The sequence below is a fragment of the Citrus clementina genome, unplaced genomic scaffold, assembly GCF_000493195.1.
Source record: "Citrus clementina cultivar Clemenules unplaced genomic scaffold, Citrus_clementina_v1.0 scaffold_8, whole genome shotgun sequence".
NCBI lineage: Eukaryota > Viridiplantae > Streptophyta > Magnoliopsida > Sapindales > Rutaceae > Citrus > Citrus x clementina.
Window position 1 is genome coordinate 1,610,776 of NW_006262022.1, and position 24,648 is coordinate 1,635,423.

General features: G+C 32.8%; 4 protein-coding genes and 2 long non-coding RNA genes across 10 annotated transcripts; 2 read left to right on the top strand and 4 right to left on the bottom strand.

The window, feature by feature from the left end:
- Positions 1 to 761: 761 nt before the first annotated feature.
- Positions 762 to 1,475, bottom strand: LOC18034034 (agamous-like MADS-box protein AGL23). The gene has a single exon (XM_006422666.2). The coding sequence runs from the start codon at positions 1,473 to 1,475 to the stop codon at positions 762 to 764; it is 714 nt and encodes a 237-aa protein (XP_006422729.2).
- Positions 1,476 to 4,654: 3,179 nt separating this feature from the next.
- On the bottom strand, positions 4,655 to 5,338 carry LOC18034158 (agamous-like MADS-box protein AGL62). The gene has a single exon (XM_024179043.1). It carries the CDS (start codon positions 5,336 to 5,338, stop codon positions 4,655 to 4,657), a length of 684 nt encoding a protein of 227 aa, XP_024034811.1.
- Positions 5,339 to 7,532: 2,194 nt separating this feature from the next.
- On the bottom strand, positions 7,533 to 8,407 carry LOC18033817 (agamous-like MADS-box protein AGL62). The gene is made up of 2 exons (XM_024179044.1): positions 8,087 to 8,407; positions 7,533 to 7,880 (listed from the first exon to the last, which is right to left on the bottom strand). Exons 1-2 carry the CDS (start codon positions 8,405 to 8,407, stop codon positions 7,533 to 7,535), a joined length of 669 nt encoding a protein of 222 aa, XP_024034812.1.
- Positions 8,408 to 9,518: 1,111 nt separating this feature from the next.
- On the top strand, positions 9,519 to 11,825 carry LOC112095867. 2 transcript variants are annotated; one of them, XR_002904013.1, is made up of 3 exons: positions 9,519 to 10,250; positions 10,590 to 10,714; positions 11,574 to 11,825. It is a non-coding gene; the product is annotated as an uncharacterized LOC112095867 (long non-coding RNA). The 2 variants fall into 2 exon arrangements; XR_002904014.1 differs by having other exon boundaries at positions 9,530 to 9,904.
- A 2,942-nt stretch (positions 11,826 to 14,767) lies between these two features.
- LOC112096228 lies at positions 14,768 to 16,257 on the top strand. 2 transcript variants are annotated; one of them, XR_002904323.1, is made up of 3 exons: positions 14,768 to 14,891; positions 15,332 to 15,441; positions 16,142 to 16,257. It is a non-coding gene; the product is annotated as an uncharacterized LOC112096228 (long non-coding RNA). The 2 variants fall into 2 exon arrangements; XR_002904322.1 differs by having other exon boundaries at positions 15,897 to 16,155.
- A 1,738-nt stretch (positions 16,258 to 17,995) lies between these two features.
- LOC18035013 (aspartate--tRNA ligase, chloroplastic/mitochondrial) lies at positions 17,996 to 23,612 on the bottom strand. Of its 3 annotated transcripts, none has more exons than XM_024179352.1 (15): positions 23,126 to 23,612; positions 22,894 to 23,037; positions 22,556 to 22,665; positions 22,322 to 22,433; positions 22,142 to 22,213; positions 21,394 to 21,485; positions 21,066 to 21,186; positions 20,674 to 20,796; positions 20,363 to 20,558; positions 20,072 to 20,259; positions 19,910 to 19,981; positions 19,512 to 19,610; positions 19,333 to 19,413; positions 18,656 to 18,713; positions 17,996 to 18,488 (listed from the first exon to the last, which is right to left on the bottom strand). In XM_024179352.1, exons 1-15 carry the CDS (start codon positions 23,510 to 23,512, stop codon positions 18,184 to 18,186), a joined length of 2,160 nt encoding a protein of 719 aa, XP_024035120.1. In that variant the 5' UTR covers positions 23,513 to 23,612; the 3' UTR covers positions 17,996 to 18,183. The 3 variants fall into 3 exon arrangements, 2 of the variants coding, with proteins under 2 accessions (XP_024035120.1, XP_024035121.1); XM_024179353.1 differs by having other exon boundaries at positions 18,205 to 18,468; XR_002904310.1 differs by having other exon boundaries at positions 18,428 to 18,468; positions 18,656 to 18,961.
- Positions 23,613 to 24,648: the final 1,036 nt, after the last annotated feature.

The window sequence follows — 24,648 nt, forward strand, 5'->3', positions numbered from 1 at the left end:
ACTCGCCTTATTCATTTTTAATAAAATTTTTTAATATTTTGACTTAAATTACACGTACATTCATTTCACACTGCTAGTTCACATCTTATTTTAATAAAATATTCATTCTAAAAGACACAACAGCGATGTAGATTTTTTCCAATAATACAATATTTTTATTAAAAATTTGTGAAAAAGAATTTACCATATATTAAAACTTTAAAATGGCAGCTGTAAGTTCCCTATAGTATTACTTTTAGCAATTAAAAAATAGTTATACGTATGTATTTTTGGATACATGTTTTCTTTTTTAAAAAAAAAATTAATAAGCTTTTTGAGCCAATAAGAGGAAAATTAAGCTACGACTGGGCTCAACTCCCCCACTTTCCACGTACGATATTTAGGCCCATTACAGGCCCACTACAGGCTTAATTGATAGCTTAGCATTCGATCAAGGTTAATTGAAGATAGACAGCCATATGATAAATTAAATTAATCATGTACTAATACTTCCTAATTAAAACAACTACCAAGCAATCATTTTTTCATAATGCTCGATCAAAATAAAATCATTTTCAATTCATGCATAGAGCTTTGTTTCATTATGAAATATATATTAGGAGCAACTTGCAAAATAGTAAATTTTGTACTTTTATTTCTAATAATTTAATTCACGAGAAAATAACAAAACCAGAAATATTATTCAACCTAAAACAAAAACAAAAATAAACGCTAAACATTAAAAACATTATTCATCATCAATCTATCTCCCACATTACATTCTAATTAAAATGCTCGTCGAAACCAAAATCAAAATCAACTCCTCCATCAATTCCTCCGCTAACACTAATATCTTCATTAACATTAACATTAATATTACCAAACGCATCTCGATGATTATTCTCCAAATTCATATTAGGCGCCAAATATCCATTCATCATTATTTCATTAACCCTCATTTCAACTTTCCCTTTCAATTTCTTCATAGCCTTTAAGTACTCTTCAAGTTCTTCAATTCCCATATCATCAATAATATTACCCTCTTGCCACCAGAACCTACCATTACTTTTATTCTTCTTTTTCTCCTCTTCAATCATCTTCCCCCTCTTCTTCTCCTTCTCCAACTCTTGCATGGCATCTTCATACTCTTTGTTATGTTGTTGAACACATGGTATCGTGTTAACTTCATCTAGAGACGAGTGATTTTGATCGAGATAACGATTCAAAATCTTGTCAAAGTCAGGATGGCCGGCGAGGAAGATCTTCCCATTGGGAGAAAACACAATGATGCCGACTTCAGCACCACACAAGACACATAGCTCCATGGCTTTGCTAAAAAGGCCAGACCGACGCTTCGAGAAGGTTACTTGCAGGCTGTTTTTGTCTTCAAGTTTCTTGATTTGAATCTTTTGCCTCCCCCTTGTTATCTTCTTTTTGCTATTGGGATCAATATTGTTGCCATTGTTGTTGTTACTTATGTTGATGTTATTGTTCATGCTGATTGAAATGGGGAATAAAGAAAGAGACAGAGTTAGGGTTTAATTTCTTTTCTAGGGTTTAGACAGTAGGAGATGAAAGTTTATATATGTTGATGTATTTATAATTTCATATATCGTGTAAGATTTTTTCATTTTTAATTTTGGGTATGTAAGATCTTTAAAGATTTTCTTGTCTAAGCTAAAAATCAGCCAAAAAAATGAAAAAAAAAACTAATTACCCTAATGACTAATTATTACCATATTTATCTTAGAAAAAGACGCAAAGGATCTTTAAGGCATGCTGGTCTTAAGAAAACGCCTAACAGTGCACAAAAATACCCATCAACCAAACATTTGCAATTGAACCCAAAAAAAAAAAAAAGTGCGCAAAAACCATTTTCCTACTTACGCATTTTCAGTTCCTATTCTGTTTCTCAGCTCTCATAGAAATCAAACATCAGTCTAATTAACGAATTTGCTATGGATTATGAAGTAATAACTTCACTACTAACCCAATCTAATCATAAAAATTGTTCTATTAGTCCTCAATCTAGGCATCATATGCTAAAAAAGAAAAAGATAAGAAAAGAAATAACTAGCAATTCTTCCTCAAAAACCAAATCCTCCCAAATCAACATTAAAGTAAATTTAAAAAAAAAAAATCAAGGTAGCAAAATGGAAACAATATAAAACCCCAATGGAAACCCTAGAACTGCATGCACATACCCAGCATCAAATCCAAAAATCAAACTAAAATCCCATCTTTAGATTCAAAACAGTAAACTAAACCACCGAAGCGTCAGAAACACAAACACAAAGTCAAATCCACGTCGCAGATTCAAAAACAACAACTCTAACAAGTGAACAAAGCATGGACAAGATTATAAATTACTAACAAAGCAAAGAAACAAACAAGGAAAAAGAAAAACTGAAACAAGAGATGGTTATGAATAGGAGACAACACAAAAGAACAAAATTGAAAGCGAAGCTTGTTAAAGTAGGCACCTGAAGAGTGTCAAAGTTGAGGAAGAGATTTGTAAATTGTACAGTTACTGTTTCTTTCTTTCCTTCTTTCTTTTAAGTTTCTGTTTCTCTCTCTTTTTGTCTTTGGTTCTACTCTTGTACAAGTCGCCCAATGACCAGATCTACTTTCAACCACTTAGCTAATACGGACACTCGACTACAATACTCCACGTACCCGCCTTATTCATTCATAATAAAACTTTTCTAATATTTTGACTTAAATTACACGTACATTCATTTAACACTGCTAGTTCACATCTTATTTTAATAAAATATTCATTCTAAATGACACAACAGCGATGTAGATTTTCCAATAATAAGATTTCTTCCTTTTTAATGTTTTGGGTATGTAAGATCTTTAAAGATGTTTTTGTCTAAGCTAAAAATCAGCCAAAAAAATGAAAAGACTAATTACCCTAATGATTAATTATTACCATATTTATCTTAGAAAAAGAAATAAAGGATAAAAGTAATACAACTTCATGAATGTAGATTAAGGGAGAAAGCTTCTTGAGAATTTTAGGAAAAATATATTGACTTTCTTTTTTGTCCCCTTGATCTGCGAAATCTCCCATTTCGGCGTCTTTTCTTTTTTCCCCCCTTAATAAATATATCAAATTTGTTTGTATTTTCCACGTTTTTGTTCTATATTTTTTATTTTTCTTTTTGAGTAACGAAGCGCGCTAGGAAGAAGGAATTAAGATAGTTAATTAATTTTAATTATCTAATTTGTTTGCATTAATTATTGTGTATAAAAAAAGAAATGCAATCTTGAAAGATTTGTAAATCATTGGTGCCATAGTACGTATTTCCTTATTAATAATATTCTTACAACCTTATATTAAGAAAAAAAAATCACAACTAGTTTTGAATTGATCTTCCAGCTTACTTGTTACTGCTTATATATATATATATATATATATTCTTCATGAGCACCGAATTCATAAGTATTATAATATTGCTTTATGTTTAATCAAATTAAGACTAAAAATTAAACTCCGTGTTATACAATTTACGGAAACTTTTATAATTTTTACGGAAACTTTCTTGATATGTCCTCTGACCTCTATGTGAAAATTAAAGATAAGGCATTCAATTTATACTAGTTCAAATTAAAAATTTTATGACTTATCATATAAGTGTCGTAGACTTGCATAGAATGTCATCTATATGATGAAATTGTAGGCTGACAGATTTTACAATTTTTACTCTAGAATAAAAATTGGACGAAATTCCATCTCTATGCTGAAACTATAATTGACATGTCATAAATGACTCTATACTTGTGCCACATGTCATCTATATGATGAGTTTATAAATGACAAGTCATACATCAATGTCCAAAGATTTATTTATTTATTTATTTATTTTGTTTAGTTGCTCTTCCAACTTAATACAGGTTAAAAAGCCACTCATTTGTTGAGTGCTGAGTAACTCCTCCCTTTATTGTTGAAGTATGCTTTAACAATTACATTTATGATGAAATCTTTTTTGTTTTTTCCTTTAATATATCTACCTTCATTTTTATTAATGAGTTGCAGTAATTTTCAACTCTTTGTCAAAAATATTTAAAAGAAATCAATTTTTCTTTGCACGAATAAAGCATTAATAAAGGATAAAAAAATAATCGAAGCAAAAGGATAAGTATCAAGGGTTTGACCCCTCGGCCACCTCGATTATATTTTTTGTGATGAACACAATGGCTTTAATGACAGCAGAAACTATACAGACTACAATTATTGTTTGTCAGTTACTGGTTATTAATTGCCATTTGCTCGCACTATCCTATTTCAGTATTTCTTTGTTATACTTTGTGAGATTAATTCACGGTCTGGAAGTAACTAAGGGGTCAAAATAAATTCTTAATGTATCATCGTTACAATTTATATTTGTCATTTTGTTGGCTAGCATATTATTGGAAGACTATTTGAGTTTGGAAAGCTATATTTATGGGTTTTTACAATTTCTATATATACTACAAATAAACTTACTAATTAAAATTATATGATCATTAGCTTTTTCTTCAGAATGTCAATTATTGATTATTTTATCACTGGGCAATTATGCTAATTAAGTTGAAAGCTAATAACCGAAATAAACAGACAGACTAGCTAGCAAGGTACTAGCCTTGTAACTGCCTCCATTTAATGCTAATTAAGCAAAACTCAAAGAAGCTACTGCTGATGATCATGATAATGTCCAAAGCCCGAGCTGTAAAAATTAGGAAGAGCATCATTGGAAGAAGCAGGAATCCCAAGAGGTAATTTGCTTTGATGATGATGAGGATTAATATTTTGATTATTCACACCAAAAGATGGTGAAGGGTTATTTTTGGAATCGATCAAAATCTTGTTAGCTTGTTGTTCGACATTCTTCTTTAGCTCTTCCATCGCCGTCTTCAATTGTTCAAGTTCATGTAACCCTAATTCGTTTATAGGAGCTTCCCACCAACATTGGCTGCGACTTGCTTTCCTTATCTCACTCATCACTTCACCATGCTTCTTCTCAACTTCTAGTTGATGAAGCACTTGTGTTAGTTGCATGTTGAGCTCTCGAATGTTAGCATTTCGATGAGCCTCGATAAGCCTGTTTGTTCCGGACTCTGAAGGTGGGTTAGAGTTTCGAGCAAGATAACGATCGATGATCGAATCAACATTAGGGTGACCAAAAGAGAAGGCTTTATTGGCGGGAGAGAAGACTATTATGGCAATATCAATACCACAAAGTGTGCTAAGCTCACTAGCTTTTTTGAACACTCCGGTGCGACGTTTGGAGAAAGTTACTTGAAGATGATTTTTCTTTGGTATTTTTGAAATTGCAATCTTTTGGCGACCCGCACAAGGCTTCTTCATCTCCATTGCTAGAGATTAAAATCAAAGAATACTGAAAGAAAAAATTTATAAAATGTTGGTTTACTTCTCTCTCTCTCTCTCTCTCTCTCTCTCTCTCTCTCTCTCTCTCTCTCTCTTCTTCTTTTTTTTTGTTTTGATTTGTTGTGGTAGTTGTTAGGGAAACAAAGAGTATTTATAGGGTTAATCTACTTAAAGTTTGCCTCTTGTAACTTAATTATGTGATTAATTCAAGATTTGCAAGTTACCAAATTTCATTCTTTAATGCATAATCAGTGAGAACTAATTTTCTTTACTAGTTGGCCTTCATAAGATAAAAATTTCATCTATGAGGTAATCTTGTTAAGTTGATTAACCATATTCGTTCGATATAGAAAAGTCATAACCGAATTCTTTCATTATATTTTCTAATTAATATCATTCTTCCAATTATAATTACTTACTTTCTAATAGCACAATAAATAGCTAATTAAGTTCACATATGCATTAAAACTATGTAACAGTAGCAATATATTATTTAAACAGTTACAGAAAGGCATTATGCATTACTCTAATTGGTTTCAATAATTATTAATTAACTTATTGTATTATTTGGGCATTCATAGTTACTATAGCCAGCAGCTTTAGTGCCTAATCCATGTTAATTCCTTGCATTTTAATGAAACAAGTAGAAATCAAGTTCAAGAAGGCAAATCATATGTATCCTCTCTTCATGACTTTTTCAGTTACATATTTCTCTCATAGGAACATCATATTCTATGATTAATAAAATATCTCTACATTGTTGCTATCGTTACAACACTTTTATCCCATATTCTTTCTTGTTTGCTCAAAGGGAGGCAAAGGCTTCATCCGTTGTGTGACGTACGCTAAGATTCATATTTCACAGCATTATTTTCCGAGTAAATCGCTATAAGGAAAGAATGATTATCCTTGGGCGAGAAAATGAGTCCTCCTGTCAAAACATTCATGCATATAGAGCAATACTCATGCATAATACTATTGGATAAAGCAAGAATATGTGTGCACCCAAAAAAAAAAAAAATGCAAACTCAACAAAATTTATTTTTTGGAAATATAATTATCAATATCTTAAAAAAAAAATTCGAATCTCATTAGGGAATCTTTTCATATGATCATGATTCTTGACTGTAAATCTCTAAATTTGCTTGACAATCAGCAGCCCATCGTTTTCTCTAGAATGATTGATTGAATGACTCCTAAGGTTTTAAAGTGGTTATTGTGTACAGTAAAAATAATTGACATGTGAAATTTTCTTTCTATTACAATGAATGTTGACATTTAAACGAGATAATAGATATGAGAATATATTAGAGCTCTATTTGCTATTATATATGATGCAAGGGTAAGCTTATATATAAACTACTGTTGTAGCATGGAAAACAATAACCAATTGTGCACCGCCAAAGTCAAGTTGTGAGTATTTACCTAACACTTGATTAGAAACTACAAGAAACCCAAAATACTAAAACAAATGGAACATTTAAAGGATGTAAGAGCAGCAAAAATTCAAACAATTAATCAAGAACAATAATAAGACTTGGAATTTCCATAGCAGTGTTGTGAATATAGAAGTCTGAACTATGATACTTTAACGTGCAGGCATACTGACGAACCTCTCGCTGGGCATCCTTATTATATCTTCCTCCACACAAAAATCAGAGCAACCTCTTACTTTTACTCAAAAATCTAAGATAAATCTATTATTTAAAAATAAATGTAGTGTGCCAAAAGACCAAACTGTTTCGCTATTAGAAATTTTTTACATTTAGCCCCCTTTTTTTTATGTATTTTATCCATATATATTTGGAATTTTCCAATCATTTTTTTCTTATTATGTTGCATGGATATCTGTATCGAATCAAACAAAAGGAAAATGAAATCATCTTTCTTGTTCCAATTGAACTATTGAATTAATAAATCGTTTAAACAAACACGAGATAGAGAACAACATGCCTTTTATTGTAATTATATTACCATCTTCATTTCCACCCTAATTGTAACTCCATAGAGCCAAACATGAGACAATATTTTGCTATTAAAACAAACAAATATATGAATTAAAAGACTGAAACCCTAAGGCACGATATAGAACCCCAGATACATCATAATAATGTAATGGCTAATAATTAAATAACGCCAAACTGTGTTCTGGATTCTTGATTAACCAGCAACAAGTTAATCAGTAAAATCCATGTCCAAATCCAGGATTATATCCAGGAGGAGGCATCATATTATTCGGATTGAAAACAGTAGCATTATTATTTGGATCAAATGGAAGATTCATCCCTCCAGCGTTTGAACTACTCCCTGCAAAAAACTGTGGCGGATTCGAGCTCTGAATCAGCATCTTCTCAGCTTGCTTTCCAACATTCTTCTTGAGCTCCTCCAACGACATCTTCAACTGCTCAAGCTGTGGCAAGTTAAGTTCCTCAATCGGAGCTTCCCACCAACACTGAGCCTGAGATGCTTTCCTCATCTGATTAAGCTCCTCGCCGCGCTTCTTTTCTATCTCCAATTGATTCAGCACCTATTCATCCATTTTTGGTAAAATATGTGAACCATTTATGTTATTTCTTAAAACAAATCTTGGTGTGGCCGATATCAAAATGATATGTTTCTGGTGGGATTTTTAGTGCCGTACCAGATCCCCCAAACAAAAATATCAAACAAATAACAAGCAAAAAAAGAATTTTACGTGAAATAACTGCTATTCTAGAGAAAACACACGGTAACCTGAGTGAGCTGCATGTTGAGCTCACGGACGCTAGCATTCCGGTGAGCCTCGATGAGCTGCATGGTCCCGGAGATTTGAGGAGGGTTTCGGGTGAGGTACCGATCAACGATGGTTTCAACACAAGGGTGTCCAAAAGAAAACACCTTCTTCCCCGGAGAGAACACGATTATTGCAATATCGGCACCACAAAGGGTGCAAAGTTCACTTGCCTTCTTGAAGAGGCCCGTCCGGCGCTTCGAGAAGGTCACTTGGAGGTTGCTCTCATTCGGCATCTTCACCATCTCCACCTTCTGGCGGCCCTTGCTCTTCTTTGATGACATGCCTGACATTTGATTAATTTTTGAACGCATGAATGAGGAAGAGCAGATGGGGATTTATAGTGGTTTTTAAGGGTTAGAATCGGACTGTTTGAGTTGTACAGATAAGTGTGTTCAAGGCAGGCATTGAATAGTGCTTTGTTCGAATGAAATTATTTACTTGTTTTGGGGATTCTAGATTACTTTTTGATTAATATACATGGTAAGAACATCAGGAATAATTATAGAATAAGGGCTTGATTAGATACATAGATATTAGACAGAAAATGTTCCTGCAATTCATATCTAGTAACTAAATCCTTCGTTGGAATTATTAATAAAATTTACATTAAAAAAATCAGTATATTATGACGCTGCAAAATGGTACTAAAATTGTTTTCTGAATATTATTGATTGTGTTGAACATTTTTTTAATGAAAACATTGTTTGAGGCCTACACTTATGTAACAAATGATTGGTGACACGTTACTTATAAAATAAATTACATAAATACATAACATGTTATTATTATATCTAAAAACAGCAACTTGCATTTTGATTTTAGTAACAAATTTAGATGACATCTTTTAATTCTTTTGGGAATTTAATTCCCCTAGGAAGAATACAAAGCGATCCGAGAAACACGCAAGACTTTAATTTATTTTTGTAGGAAATATTTTCACATGATCACCATCGCATCTTTAAAACGCAGACATATTATTATGTCAGTTGGATAAATTATAACTAAATGTTAAACTTAATTTATATTTAATTTACTAGTATAGCTTCTAATCCACTACAACAAATACCATTTATAGTAGCATTTCACAGTAGCAATTTTTCTTTTAACGTTACCAAATGTCATTCTACAGTAACACTTTATTAAAAAATGCTACAATTGACTATTCATTAGTGCTACTTTATTTTTTTATTATATTTTACATTCAGTTTGTAGCATATTGTTAGAGCTACGTTTTATTTGTAATATTATAGCACTTTAAAAATGCTACAAATTAATGTTATATTTAGTAATATTTTTATAGTAGCATATCTATAAGTGCTATATATATTATTTAATATCATAGCATTTTAGAAATGCTACAAAAACAATTTTAATTTAGTGACAATATAAAAAAGCTACCAAAAGAGAGGGAAAGAAAGACGAGAAAAAAAGGCTACCAAAAGGGAGGGAAAAGAAAGACGGGGGAAAAATTGTCGATCGCGGAATGAAAGAAATAAAATGACCTTAAAAAATAATTATAATCATCTTTTGTCTACAATCCCTAATTTGCCTTGGAAACTTAAAGTCACCCAAAACTCTCAGTCTTCTTCTCTCCTTTGAGTCTCCTCTCTATTAGATTTTTGAAACCTAATATCCTTATCCCTTATAATTTCTTTAGAAATCATTTTACCCGTTCATCCCCCTTAACTTGCTGAGCAATTGCAACCCAGATGGCTTGTGTTTGATAGAATAAATTGATGGGTCTGGATTTCCCCAAATATGGCTTGAATGCAATGGAGGTAATTTCTAGGTTTTGCTTTTACGTTTGTTAATTTTTGTTATTGATAATCAGGATGATGGGAAGTTGCTTAGAGAAAATGGTGTGAGTTTGAAAAGAGTGACGAAGAGGCTGCAAATTTTTTGAATGAGAATAGTAAGTCCATTAGATTGACAATATTTCGTCCCTAGAGAGAGAAGGTGATTGAAGATATTAACAATTATTTTGATACTTGATGCTATGTTCAATTTGGGAAATTTATGAAGTATCAATTTCAACTTTGCTGGCTGCCGCTTTGCTCTTGTTCTTGTTTTGTGCAATTTACGACTGTTATCATTTAGCGCGTGGAACCATATAATTTTAGAGAGGTAATTGAATATACTTAAGTTAATTTTTTTCCCAATTTTCCTTTCAATTCCTTCCATAATTAATATGAAACTTATAAGAAATCCTAATTTTCTCTTAATTTCTGCAAATCATCTATAACTTTTTTGTCTTTGAACTTCTAATTCCTTGTGGTTTTATAATTCTTTCTCAAATAAAAGCCTTTTCCTCATACCTTCTCTGTTTTCGCTTATAAAATTTAGTTCTAGTCCCAAATTTTTGCTTTTGGTATATTATTATGAAATTGTGTTATATGTTGTTTGGATTTGTGCATTTTCCCTGGTATTTGCTCAAATATTTTATTAACACACTTCGAATTTTAGTTAAAGCTCAACTTTGAAGGCAATCAAACACAGAATTGGGTTACGATATAAAGAGCAGTTGTTTGAAGAAAGTTGAAGTTACTGGACATGGTTAAGGTTCTGTTGTAACTAGTTCTTGTTATAAGGTAACTATCAATATAATTCTTATCTTTTTTTTTCTATTATATCAATTTATGTTGGATAAAGTTACAGTACTTAATTTAACATTCATTTGGTTGTCTTGTTGGATAAAGTTGCAGTACTTAATTTCTCATGCCACTTTAATTGATTTTTTTTTCCAGCAATTTTTTTCCTATAAGCTAAACTTGCTGATCAAGCTTGGTTATGCAATAACTTTGGGTATTATGTGCTATTTCAGTATGTTTCTCCAGTAATGGTTTGGTTGAACAAAATTTAGAAAAGTTGCTTGCTCTTTCGTTAGATGCTTGTAGGTCACAAAAGTTCCTACTTTTGCGCTTTGAAGCAATAAATAATTTCCTATCAATTATTAAAGTGAATATTTGTGTAGACCTACCTAGTTTGTGAGTTGTAGGTTGATGCCTCATGAGATTAAAATGAATGATGTTTAAGTAAATAGAATTTTTAGAGTCATCATGTACTAATGGAATTTTGAGAGTCATCATGTACTAAGGCGGAATTAAATTGGAGAAAACAAAGAAAAAATAGGCAATCAATTACTACGAAGCTCTAAATTAATAGTCTAAGTCGTATACCTATCTCTTGTGTTTTTAATATTCTAGTTTGTTAGACCATCTTATGTTTTTTTTTTCATATGATTTTCTAGTTGATTTGTTAGACTGTGTAGCTATGGCACAATTATTCAAGTGATTTAGAAGTTTTTCTCCGAAAAAAAACTTTTAATTGTATTTATTTGTTAGATTTGAATTACTTACTTAACCACTTCCTTAGGATATATTTAATGGTGGTTAATATTTTTTCTAAGAGCAAAACACAATTATATTTTTGTTCTGAATTCATATGCAGGCTGTGAAGATAAAGAATTTTTGGTGCACGCCATGAAGATCAAGAATTTTTGGCTAAGTGTTGAAAGCAACTTGAAGATATAGTACTAGATTTGTTTTCCCTAATTTTTTATCATTAGAAAATATACAAGTATGACACAAATATACTTATCATTGTGTCTAATTTTTTAAGTAATTGGATGTTCACATATTATTACATAATTGAATTAGATGAACGATGAATTGTATGTATAATCAGTAGCCTTTAAAAATATTGAGAATAAAAAATACATTACAAGTATCAATTTTTCTATCTTCAATAACCTTACAAAGATGCTATGGTAGCCACTTATAAATTATCCAGTAGCGTTTTCTAATAGCCATAGAATGTTACATATATGTAATAAATTTGCCAACAATAACATTTTTTTGTGCTGTAAATATAATATGGTAGCACTTTCTGGATGCTATACATAAGAGAATAATAGCATTTCTACAATGTAATAATCAATGATTACATAGCTTTTTTTAAATGTTATGTATAACAGTTTGTAGCATTGAATGAATGCTATCAAATGTCAAGACTTTTAGTTACATGGGCTAACTTAGCATTGCCTAAAATGCTACCATTTGCTTTCGGTAGCATTTTTCAGATGCTACTATACATACTTTTTCTTGTAGTGATCAATCCTTTTTTTTATGTTTTTTCAATAGATTTTAATGTCAAGCCTTATTTGTTCAACACTGCATAATTATGTAATGTTGTTTTCTTACAGAGTGGATTTCACTGGTTTGTCTACTCATTTAAAGAAATAAACTAAAAAAAGGAAAAGAATATCTTAAAATTGGCATATAATGACTCAGATGAATAATGAGATTACCATAATATTATTATAGGAGATTACCGTGAAAGACAAAATTTTGGTTGGATTTATAAAAACAACTTGAAACTACTTTTATTAAAATATTTTCATTTGGGAACTTGAAGTTCTAAAAAATTAGATCTCTTCACTTACTTTCAAAATCAGATAATCATGAGAAATGCATTAGAAAAACTTGAGTAATTTCACGGCACTGGCCCATAACATAATAAGCTTGGAAAAAAGGAAAAAAAAAAAAAAGAAGTTAATGCGTCTGACAAATCATAAAATACAATAAAAAAACTCGGGAAGGTAATATATTTAGAAATGCCTTTTAATTAACAGTTTGGACAATAAATTTAAAAGTGCTATAATTTTTAACAAAGAAGACATAGCAACAACATTGCTTTTACATTATGATCCAAAAAGACAACCAAGCTGCCAAGACCTTGTCACTGAAACTTGTATATGTTTAATTTAATCAATTTTTAACGTTGCTTGCCAAGCATACCATATGAAAATTAAGTCCAATTGCATGAACACTTTCTCTAGCCAGTGAAGGAAAACCTAAAACTAGCCTTAATTAAACAGCAACTAGCATATATCACTTGCTTATCTTTTCTTGGGGGGTGTTTCAGAGATTATGTCCAATGCTTGATGGGTGAATCCATTATTTTCAAGGCCACTGATAAGAATCTTATAAGACACTACTTCTTGAGGACATTTTTTAAAAATCTTGAAAGCTTCAACAATATTTCCAACAAAGAGCAATAACTCTCAATGGTAAATATAGTAGAAGATATATAAATTTATTAATGGATATATGGTTTAATATAATCTTCTGCGCATCGACAAATCCGCAAATAAGAGACTCCTATGTGTAAAAATTACGCCATACATTGTTTCGACAGAGAGCGGCTTTCACGTATTGTTATAACTAAGTTTCTAAGCATGCGATGTACGCACATCACACACTTCAAAAAGATTATATTTTAAGTAACAATTGTCTACCTGCTTCCATTCTCATTCCCCTGACTGAGTAACATCTAAACCAGAATTTGAAGATGAAAGTAACATTGAAATAATGTCTAAATAACAATCCATAACAAATTTCAAAATGTCACTAAAAGAAAATTGATAAGACATATATGGGTTTGCCTATAATCATACGTACGCCAATTCTAGCCATGTCAAAATCAGTAATAGTATTAGAATTATGCAAGATGGTTACCGAATATATTCAGTTGAACTCCAAGTTTTAATTAGTCAATTTGAGTAGTGTGCGAATACTATAAAAAAAAAATTAATTCTAAATTGACCACTAACATGAGTTTTCCTCAAGAAAGTGGACTTCACTCTCATTTGGTCTTCATACCTACTTTAGTGGACGCTATAATGGAGATGGTAGAAAGGTTGCATTCTCAAATCTACCTTCATTGTTCATGATGTATTTGTCTTATCCTGTTACACAAAATTTAGTACCACATTTATACTCACTAAAGTGTGAGTAAATGAAAACGCTTCTCTAACTCACTCAATTCTTTGGGTTCTCTTTTCGATTAAGATACAATTTTTTTTGACAAGTTCTTCCATAAAATAAAGGACAAATTATTATGTCTCTCATGGTCTTATTTACTCTCCACTTTCATGATTGGAATCACCGTAACTAGCCCATTGATTGATATATATCAGCATTTAGAAAAATGCTTAGTGTAGAAAAGAACGAGAGAAATAATGAAGAAAGGGGTAGAGAGAGAGTGAGTGGGTAGAGAGAGAGAGTAAAATTCTATCGTTTTTCTCTCGTGCTTCTCTCTCTCTATCACTACTCCAGCATTTATTATGAGATGACATTTTGCAACATTTCGTAATGACTTTTGTCACACTGAAAAGATGATAAAATGTTAAAAACTTAATGAGTGAAAATTTAATTTTTTATCTAACTAATACTTAAAGGGTGTGTTTGGCACTCAGCATTACACCACATTAAAGCTCTGTATTGTATTAAATCAATACAATATCATGTTTGGCAAAAAGTTAACTTTGTATTAAACCTCATTATAATACACCAAACGCCGCAAAAAATAAACCCGTGGGGTAGTCGTAATTAGGCTGCATTGCATTCGAAAAGAGAAATAAAATATTTTCTTCTCCCAAACACGATCCTCAGCCACGACCATGAAACAAAATTTATCTTCTCAAAACCCAAAACAATACTTTTCTCTCAAACTCACTCATCTATCCACTGATTTTCCTCCATTCTCCTTCAATTTCTCAAGAGCCAAACATAGCAAACGCCTTGTCAGTGCGGCCATGCCCAGCCGTCGTGCAGTGTGAATCATTAAATGAGTTGTGCAGCCGCAGCATCTGAATCTTTGATTGGAGCGACGGTGTCATTTGAATTCGAACAACAGCGTGGTGCGGCGGTGGTGCTACGGCGAGATTCGAACGGATTCACGTGCAGATTTCATTTTTCCATTTAGGTATTCAAGTGTTTTAGTTGATGGTTCTATAAAGCCAAATAAATAAATAAATAAATAATAATAATAATATATTGAAATCATTTTCATGAAATCTGGAAGTGTAGAGGCGTTGATGTGAGAGAGAGTGATTAAGAGGGCAGTGGAGATTGTGGTGTTGAATTGATGAATTTAGGAGATGGGCATTTTTTTTTAATAATTTGTTGGCTTGTTTGTTGGTTTGAATGTTTGTGTTATGTTTTCTAGCAATTGTTGTGGGAATGAGGTGAATGTTAAGAATTTGGAGAAGAATGTAAAAATATTGGTGATTTGAATTTTTCAAAAAAAAAGAAAAAGAAAATCATGGCTGATTCTTGCAGGAAGAAGATGATTGCTGCTAGAACAGTCAGTTACTTTTTTTTTTTTTTCCCAATGTTTCCCTTTTCCAACTCTTGGTGATTCAGGGGAAGCCTGAGTTGGTGGCTGATGATGAAACCAAGATGGCCCAGATGGTTTGCTCTCCAACAAACCATGAAGAGTGCACGGCTTGTGGAAGTTAAAGGAGCAAATTCTGGTTATATTCCTTAAAAAATATATATTACCTAGGCATAGGTTACAGACCCTTAATTGAAGGGGGCATGGTTTGATAATATGGGTATCTGAAGTATGATTAAATAACTTTAACATGAAGTAACTTAAAATGCTCTGTATAGCTCATGTGTTAATATGTTTTGTTAACTGTATAGTTCATATTTCGTGCTGGGTTGCTGTATTAAGAGTTTGAATACTGTGGAACCTGAAGTAACGATGACAATTTATTGAATTAGGTTATGACAATTTATTCAATTAGGTTAATTACAATTAACGCTAGTGTTACTCATGATTGCAAAGTTGTATTTTTTAGTCCGATTTTGTCCTAGGAATGATATGAGAAGTTTGAAATATGGTGATTTAGTTAAGATTTTATATGCCTTCTTGTGAATTCATGCATACTTATTCATGTCTCACATCTTCTCATTGGGTGCTCAGAACGCATTTTGGTAATTGCATGCAATAACATTGAGGGGTGAATGGTGATGGCCTCCTTAAATGGAAGAAATGAATGAATGGATTAGGAGAAGCCACAATAAGAGTGGAGTGCATTTGAAATTCCTACCACACCCATTTGGATGCACTGTTTTCCACTCTATTTAAATTTCCTTTATCTTTCAAATTAAGTTGAAAGTAGTTTTGAATTTTGATGATGGAGCCTTAGACTCTTGAAAATCTTGAAGATTGCGATGTTGCTGAAGAGTATGGAGATGGAGTGATTGCTGAAGATGTTGAAGCTGGTGTTGCTATTGTTGCTGCAATAGTGAAGTTGTTGAGGTTAATAGCAGCACTGTAAATGGCGGTGCTGTTGCTGTTGAAGAGAGCCCGCATGGTAAGGGATGATATTTGACATTATTTATGGATATAGCATAACTATTCTTATTCTAATATTCAACATTAATTTTACAGATGAAGAGAAGCCTTAAGATTGCTGCTTGCTAGGGAAAGAATAAGTGAAGAGAAGCTGAACCAGATCTTAAAAGACATGCTTGAAGTTTTTTTTTTCCAATAAAAAGAGAAGCAACATCACAAAGACTACTTATTGGGGCAAAATTAATATTGGGAAGAAGAATAATCCATGGGAAAATGCTATGTAGATGCTCCTAAGATAGAGATATATGAGTCTTATAACTAAGTTAATATCTTGGTTACTAATTATAGCGAAGCACGTTTATTTAGATTCTTATTAGGTTTATTATTTTCTTGGAACTTTCTATGGACAAAGAATTGAATATGTCAAGTGAATTGTGTTTATTGTACATAAACTTTAACATATAATAAATCAATAAATGATTCAATTTTAACAGTACATGTATTTATATCAATGAGAATTTCAAGGATCCTATAAATATCAATTTGTATATTTGAAACCCTAGTGTTCAATAAATTTGAATAATATTAATTTATTAATAAATTAATATTTTTACATTATAATTTATTCATAAATTTATAATTTATTATAATTAATAATAAATATTTAAATTTGAATAAATTTAAATAATATTAATTTAAAATTATTAATAATATAAATAATATAAAATATTAATACAATTTAAACATATTAATATAATATAATATTTAATTTAAATTAATCACAAAAAATAATACAGTACAGTGTAACACCAAATATTGTACAATATTATTATAATACAGTGCTAATGCAATACAACATAATACAATATACCAGCATTAAAATAATGCAATACAGCATAATACAATACAGTGTGCCAAACACACCCAAAAGAGCACTCACTTTAGCAAGTCTGGGTTCTTCATTTCCGACTGTCTCTTCAACTTGTGAACATTCACATCAAACCTTTTAATCTACGGAAGGTAGTTAACATAGGTGTTGAAATTTAATTAAGTTCTTATTACAATTAAAAAAATATATTTGTATTTATTCTTGCTTACCGTGGCAATTTTCAAATGTTGTGGCATGCTATGTGTACATGGTAATTCTCTTAAATTCTTAGCGCATTAATTTTATTATCACACCATCCACTTATTAAATGTCTCATTATTTGAAATGAAATTTTAGGATGTAATTTATCTACTCGCATTATTATATAATAGAATATTATCATTTTATCACCTAACTTTTTCCAACATTTTACGTTTTCCACCAAAATTTTTTGACAAATGTTTTTTTCGCACTTAATGTTTTAGTTTTAAGCATTTTACTACCAAACCATCCACAAATTATTGATGTCTCAAGGGTATTTCAATAATGTCAATATGTTAAGCCAAAAGTATTGTAATATTGACAATTCAATTGATAAAAACATTATCTTTTTATGTATAATTCATAATGGTTCTTTTAATTTCAAGGATTAAACTATATTTACACATTATAAAGGCAAAATAAACTTTTATTATAAATTCTGTCATTATAAAATGATATGTTGGTAAAATAATAAAATTACAACGTTAAATGAAAAAAAAAATTATTGTAAAAAAAAAAACTAAAATGATGCGTCCGAAAAAAAGGGTGGTAAAATAATAATATTCCTTATATAATTTACAAGCACTCTCAAATTTTAACAAATTCAATGACCTAGACCAAGATAAAAGTTTTCAATTCAATGAGGTGCATTCATAATGGCCAATGCAGGTTACATGGGCACAACGTTCACTTATGAATTATAATTTAATTACTAAGGGTAAACAAATATAGAACACTAACATACACGGCCTGTTTTTGCTCACAAACATACTATTAATACCCTCACCTAAAAGTAGAACCTAGTGCATGCAAAAACAGCTCAATTATCTCAAACATATTCAGGACAGTGAACACTGGTCCAGCTAAAGTCGATGTTTGGCATACCACTGACATGAAACTATTTGGTCTGTAGTGATAGGTCTTGTAGCTGCTGGGGATCCACCTCTGATGGAGACCTTGTGAGGACACACTGAGCGGTTGTTGTCTTTGGGAAAGCAATAACATCCCTGATGGAATTGGTGCCTGCCAACAACATAACCAGCCTATCCAACCCAAACGCGATCCCCCCTGCGTGTGCAACATACCAACTGGTGAAACATATTCAAATGAATGTTCAACAATTTATTTTCAGGCTGACTAGTTGACCCCGACAATGTTTAGATATCAGCAGACCACATACTGAATCAACATTTTTTCGGATCAATTTAGCATGCAAGTGATTCACTATTAACGCAAGCAGGTATACATTTCTTACCATGAGGAGGAGCACCCATTTCCAAAGCCTCCAGTAGGTAGCCAAACTTTGCTTCAGCCTGTTGACAAAAATAGCATTACCCTTGTGCTTGAAAGATGCAAATATGTTGTGAAAAAAAGGAACAATGTTCTATAACCAGAGTAGATGCCAGGCCTTGAAACCATTAGGTCTCAAATCCTTCACATGAGGGTTCAAGTCTGAGGTTGGCAATTGAAGTCACCGGAACTCAAAGCAGGTATTGCCACCACCTCAGCAAAGATGAACTGAAGTTTTGAATGAACTTAACACAAATAATCAAACCACAAACTGAAAGAGAAAGCATATCAGTTCTGCAGTCCCATGTTGGGGTCCCAATCAAGCAACCACACGATATATGAGCAGAACCTATTCTCACAGCATATATAAAAATCACTCTTTATCCTGATGATAATTTCCCTCTAGTAGGCTGCCTCTAAACAAGGGTATGAATTGTCGCACAATGCATCATTATATAGTCAAAACCACAACTCACAGGACCCCTGGAGTTCACTAGTGGACATTTAACTTCCTAGAGTTATATGATCTAGACTCTCTGAACTTCCAGTAACACAAGAAATACGCAATCGCGGCAACCAGAATAAGTATAGAGCATCAGCCCAACCAAAGTAAACATCAGCTTAGTTTAAGAGTCTTCTGACCTGTTCAGGAGAGATGCCAACAATTTCCAAAACTTTTTGTTGGACCTCACGTTTATAAATTCTCAAACTTCCTCCACCAATCTGACACCACACAAATAGGCAATACCACATTTAATTGTCTTGAAGTTATTGTAAAAAAAAGCTTCAAATTTTGCAGATGTCACGATAAAATGAGTTACCTCAACTCCATTGTAAACCATGTCATAAGCAAGGGCACGAGCAGACGAAAGATCATCCATGTCTTCTGGGTTTGGTGCAGTAAATGGATGATGCAGGGCCTGCAGAGGAATAACAAATCCATGTCAAACTATAGCATTTTCACTACTCAATTTTATCCATACAGCATATACCAATACATTTACTAATGACAACGTAGAATTGTTATTAAAATGTCCAGAAACAGGACAAGGCAAAATAGGCGAGGACAAACCCCAAACAATAATTCTATGTAGCACATTGGACAAAATCAGAGTAATGTTTCTTTTAAAAATGGCATGTAAAGAATGTGGCAAACGAAAATCAAACAAGTATATAAATGCAGTAATGTGGAAATCACAGTAAAGGATAAGAGACAAACCTCAAGCCTTTGCTCTGAATCATTCCATTCGAACATTGGAAAGTCAGTAATCCACAGAATTGAATGCTTGGACTGAATGCCGTGGAGAAAAAAGAATATAAAAATGTCAGCCATACCAGCAGACCAATAACCATATACATTTGACGGCTGGTCAGAACTTACATTATCAATTAAGCCCAACTCATGGGCCACAAACGTTCTAAGCCGGTCTAGAGTTTTATTAACTGATGCAGGATGACCCACGGCAAACAAAATTAGATCACTCGGACCTGCAGAGCATCTTATCAGCAACTGCTCTTTATTGCTTGGACCCAAACTTGACACTAATGCTGGAATTCCCTCGACACCTCCTGTCGGAAATTTAAAACACATGTCATTATACAATGAAACCATAACAGCTTCGCCTTGATAAAGGGAGACAGAGAGAGAGGAGAAAAGTGACTTTCTTTTTACCAGCATCCAAGACCTTCAGGAAAGGCAAACCCTTTGCTCCAGATTTTATTGCTTCATTATATATATCACCTTTTTTAAGAGCCGTGTTTGAATAAGTTTTAGCACCAGAAGGTACACATAATACTTTGATAATTCCCCCACTTTTCAAGGAATCTGAGAAAACCCTGAAGGGAGACTCTAAGAAAATATCAGATACCTGCATGCCAATGAAAAAACTCCTTCACTAACACCCATGCAAAAGGAAAATTATAGCTAGAAACCTGAAAAAATTAAAATTCCCTCATAATTCATAAGTGAAGGTAGATGATTACATCATTCAACTGAAGACTGAATCTAGTATCTGGCCTGTCTGAACCATATCGACTCATTGCTTCAGCATATGTTAGTCTTGGGAAAGGGTTTGGGAGCTGGACATCTTTAATCTCCAGAAATATCTGCAACAAACAAAAATTTCTAATCAACCCTTGTAATGTCTTATTAAAATGTATTCATCATAGCCTTTCACTTACAGAAGGAAAAAAAAATGAAATCAAAATTCTCCAAAAAGTAAATAAATGTATAATCTTTAAAATCTTCTTACTGTATAACTTATTGCCTAGAGTACAGAAAAAACCACCAAACAAGTTTGAAGGTCAACTTGACACTACTAGTTCTGGTTTTGAGTCTAAGTCTGGTTTTGAATCCAAGTCAAGAGAAAGCTAACCTTTCTAATCAAATCTTCATTGAGCCTCAGCATGTCATCCAAAGGAGTGAAAGCCAGTTCCATATCAAGCTGAGTGAACTCAGGTTGTCTATCTGCTCTTAAATCTTCATCCCTGAAACATCTGCAATGAAAATGGGTGAAAAAAGAAAAAAGAAAAAAGAGATGTCGCTATTATGAAGCTCATGTAACCACTTTGGACTTATACATCATGAAAGGATCAATTATAAAGGAGTCGACTTCTTCTCTTTATATGAGTCCATATGAGTCCAGTTGCCATATGCAACTATCACTATAATATAATCAAACAACCAGTAAGCAAAATAACTACCTCGCTATTTGATAATATTTATCAAAACCCGAAACCATTAGCATCTGCTTAAAGAGCTGTGGACTTTGGGGCAAAGCATAGAATGTTCCTGGCTTCAAAACACACATTAGAATAAATTAGCTCTGCGATCCATGAACAAAGTATACAAGCAACAGTAGCCATAAAGATAAAGGATGATATATTATTTAGCTATTGTCATAGGTTTGTTCCACAACGAACCATAAAATATGAACAGTTTTCCAAATAGTAATTTCAGTGAATTTCATGATTCAAGTGCATAGACCTCAGAATAATAAAAATTTTCTGAGAACCTGCTCTTTGTTGAATACTTGCATATAAATCTTACAAAACAACAATGACAGTCCGCATACAACTGAGTAATGGACATATGTAGACAGCACTTGTAATTTCACTAAAGTATCAACTTTCTGCATCTTTCTGAATAATAAGTACAAAGTTCAACCATAAGTAACTCCCATGCAAAACAAAAAGGTAATTAGAGTAATTCTACTTCAAATTTGAGACTAAAATAGAAATTTTGGTTTTAATCTTTCCATTATCACCAATGCGGTAAGGTTAATGCTGCTTGAATAACATAAACTCATTCAATGGATATTTCTCAACAAGATAGAGCGTCTTTCTGTCCATCCCAGCTAGTCAGGATGTAATATCTTTTAATTTCAGTATAGTTGCATAGAGCTGTTTCAGAAGCAATAAAGAGAACGACACCTAGAGAAATCTGAAGTACCTGAACTCTTGAGGGTACCAAATAATCCCGGGCACCTTCTGGAGTAGACCTAGAGAGTACTGGAGTCTCAATCTACCTTAAAACCATGAAAAGGTCAGGATCAAAACAGAGAATGAATATTAATAGCATGATGCAGATTGAAAGAAGACAACAATATATAAAATCTTCAGTGGATAATACCTCTACAAAACCATGTACATCTTCTAGATATCTCCGAATGAGTTTCACTACCTTATGTCGCAACAATATGTTATGATTCATTTGCTGCCGGCGTAAATCAAGGCAACGGTATCTATTACATGCATTTGTATAAAGTCAACCAGTAAAGGTAATGAAATTTACTAATCAATTCCTTGGAAGCAATAATAATATGACTTGGTGACATGAATTAGAAATATCTAACAAACCAATTACCTCAAACGGATCTCTTCTTTAACAAAATCCTTAGCATCATCTGCAGTAGTAACTAGGAAGGGCAACTTGGACCTCACGGCATTCAATACTTGAACATGCTCCACAGCAACCTGACATATATTATGTTATCAACATATTTCAAAAAAGTAACTACATAGGAAAACTGAATGGTTGAGATGGAAAAGAAATATGACACTGCCCTTAAACAGGATTGCAGAGTAGCTGGACATACAAGAATCAAAGCAAAATACAGAAATGTCTTTTTTTTCTTCATAACCCAACAACTTGAGCATGTGATGCAACATTGCAATGCGGCCTAACAAAACTCAATAACATACCTCAATGAAGCCAGTTTTCATATTCTCATTAACAGCCTCACTTGGCCTAGACCGAACAACACCCTCCACAGAAACCACATACTCCAGCCTCAAATTATTCGCAGTGGAATGAGCTTCAGGGAAATCTTCCGGCAGTGTGGTAACCTTAACAAATTTTACAACACAAACAAGTTTTTTAATTTTCAAAACAAAAACCACTAAAAGAAACAAATTTTTAAATCGAGTAAAGTACCTGGACAATGCCAGTGTGGTCTCTGAGATTGAGAAAAGTGAGGCCACCGTGCACACGGTGTAGGGCGACCCACCCACAGAGAGTGACCCGTTTGCCGACGTCATCTGGGGTCAATTCGCCGCAAAGGCGGGTGCGAGAAACCCAATTGAGTGATCCCTTGAGAGGCGGAAGTGGTGGGTTTGAGGAGGCTGTGGTGACGGCGGCGTTTGCAGTTTCCGCAGAAGCAGAGACAGAGAAAGCAGCAACAGAAGCTGCGTTATTGATGTTGGTGTTGTTGGTGTTTTTTGAAAGTGTTTTAATTGTTGTGGGTTTAATAAGAAATAAGGAAGATAGAGTTCTGCTGGAGCGAAAAGAGATGAAAGGGAGAGATTTGATAAGAAGAGACATCGCCGCTTCGCTTACTTACTGTAACAGGGTTTAAGACTTTAGTTAGAGATGAGTTGGGTACTCGGGTTCTTGTTCTCCATCCTTTTTCTTTTTTTTTTTGGGGTTGCAATTACTGATTCTGTTTTGTCGTGTGTATCGCAAGGCTCTCGTTATTTACACGTTGGAAAATATGCAATTTATTAATATTTTTTTAACAGTAAATTTTGGATATTTTCATCGATATGCCTAAACATAAATCTAATATTAAAATTAACTTCATAATTTTAAACTTAGGCATCTATACTTTTCAATTTTTGCAAATAGCTCTCTACGATCGAGCCACCCCAATCATTTTATTTTCTCATGGTTGTTTTGGTTCATAAGCTTTAGATCTTGTGAATTGTTGATGCAGAAATCTGGTCGAGTCGGTTGTTGACTCAAAACCACACCCCTGCATCAGCATTAAATTTATTTGGTGGAAAAGCGGCTTGTTAATTTTCAAGAAAATCCTCTGAACATGAGCCGATAATCTATGAGCTGCTGATTAGTAAGTACCATGAACAGATGTTCTATGAGCGGATGATTCATGAGTAGATGACCTGTGAGCCTACGACCACAAAAAACAATCAGGGGTGCCATAAGTTTTTTCGGCGAAAACTCTCCAACGCTCAAGTCAACGATTTGGGTCTCCTTGGAAAAACTCATATCACAATTCACGTGGTTTAATTATGAACGCTATAAACAAAAAGTTTTAAATAAATTTATGGGGAAAAAATAGAAAATAATCAATCTTAAAGAAAAAAGAAATCATGAGAGAAAAGTAAATTTACCAGTGGTAGAGAGAGAGAGAGAGAGAGAGAGAGATCCAATGGGTTCAATTGCCGAGAGAGCATAAAGAATCCCCCTTTTCCCTCCCTTTCCAAGGGTATTTATAGGAAATTATAGTAGTTTTTATCATCTCCCCTAAAATTCTTAAGAAAATTACTAATTTTCAGCCCACTAAGAGTATGGTCCCTAATAATTAAGAGAAAATAAGTGAGATTTGTTTTGATGAGTCATGTTTCCTGGTAATATTCCGGTCGAGATGATTTGCTCGAGATCACTAATTAATTTCCTTATCGAGGTGATATGCTCAAGGTGACCAAATAATCTCTTAG

What these genes read in the sequence shown, in the direction of transcription:
- LOC18035013 (XM_024179352.1), bottom strand. Translation starts at nt 23,512, where the DNA reads ATGTCTCTTCTTATCAAATCTCTCCCTTTCATCTCTTTTCGCTCCAGC. An exon ending in ACCACACTGGCATTGTCCAG is followed by an intron (nt 23,038 to 23,125) that starts GTACTTTACTCG and finishes AAATTTGTTAAG; the next exon opens with GTTACCACACTGCCGGAAGA. An exon ending in CCTGAAGGTCTTGGATGCTG is followed by an intron (nt 20,260 to 20,362) that starts GTAAAAAGAAAG and finishes AATTTCCGACAG; the next exon opens with GAGGTGTCGAGGGAATTCCA.
- LOC18034158 (XM_024179043.1), bottom strand. Translation starts at nt 5,338, where the DNA reads ATGGAGATGAAGAAGCCTTGTGCGGGTCGCCAAAAGATTGCAATTTCA.
- LOC18034034 (XM_006422666.2), bottom strand. Translation starts at nt 1,475, where the DNA reads ATGAACAATAACATCAACATAAGTAACAACAACAATGGCAACAATATT.
- LOC18033817 (XM_024179044.1), bottom strand. Translation starts at nt 8,407, where the DNA reads ATGTCATCAAAGAAGAGCAAGGGCCGCCAGAAGGTGGAGATGGTGAAG. An exon ending in TCAACATGCAGCTCACTCAG is followed by an intron (nt 7,881 to 8,086) that starts GTTACCGTGTGT and finishes ATGGATGAATAG; the next exon opens with GTGCTGAATCAATTGGAGAT.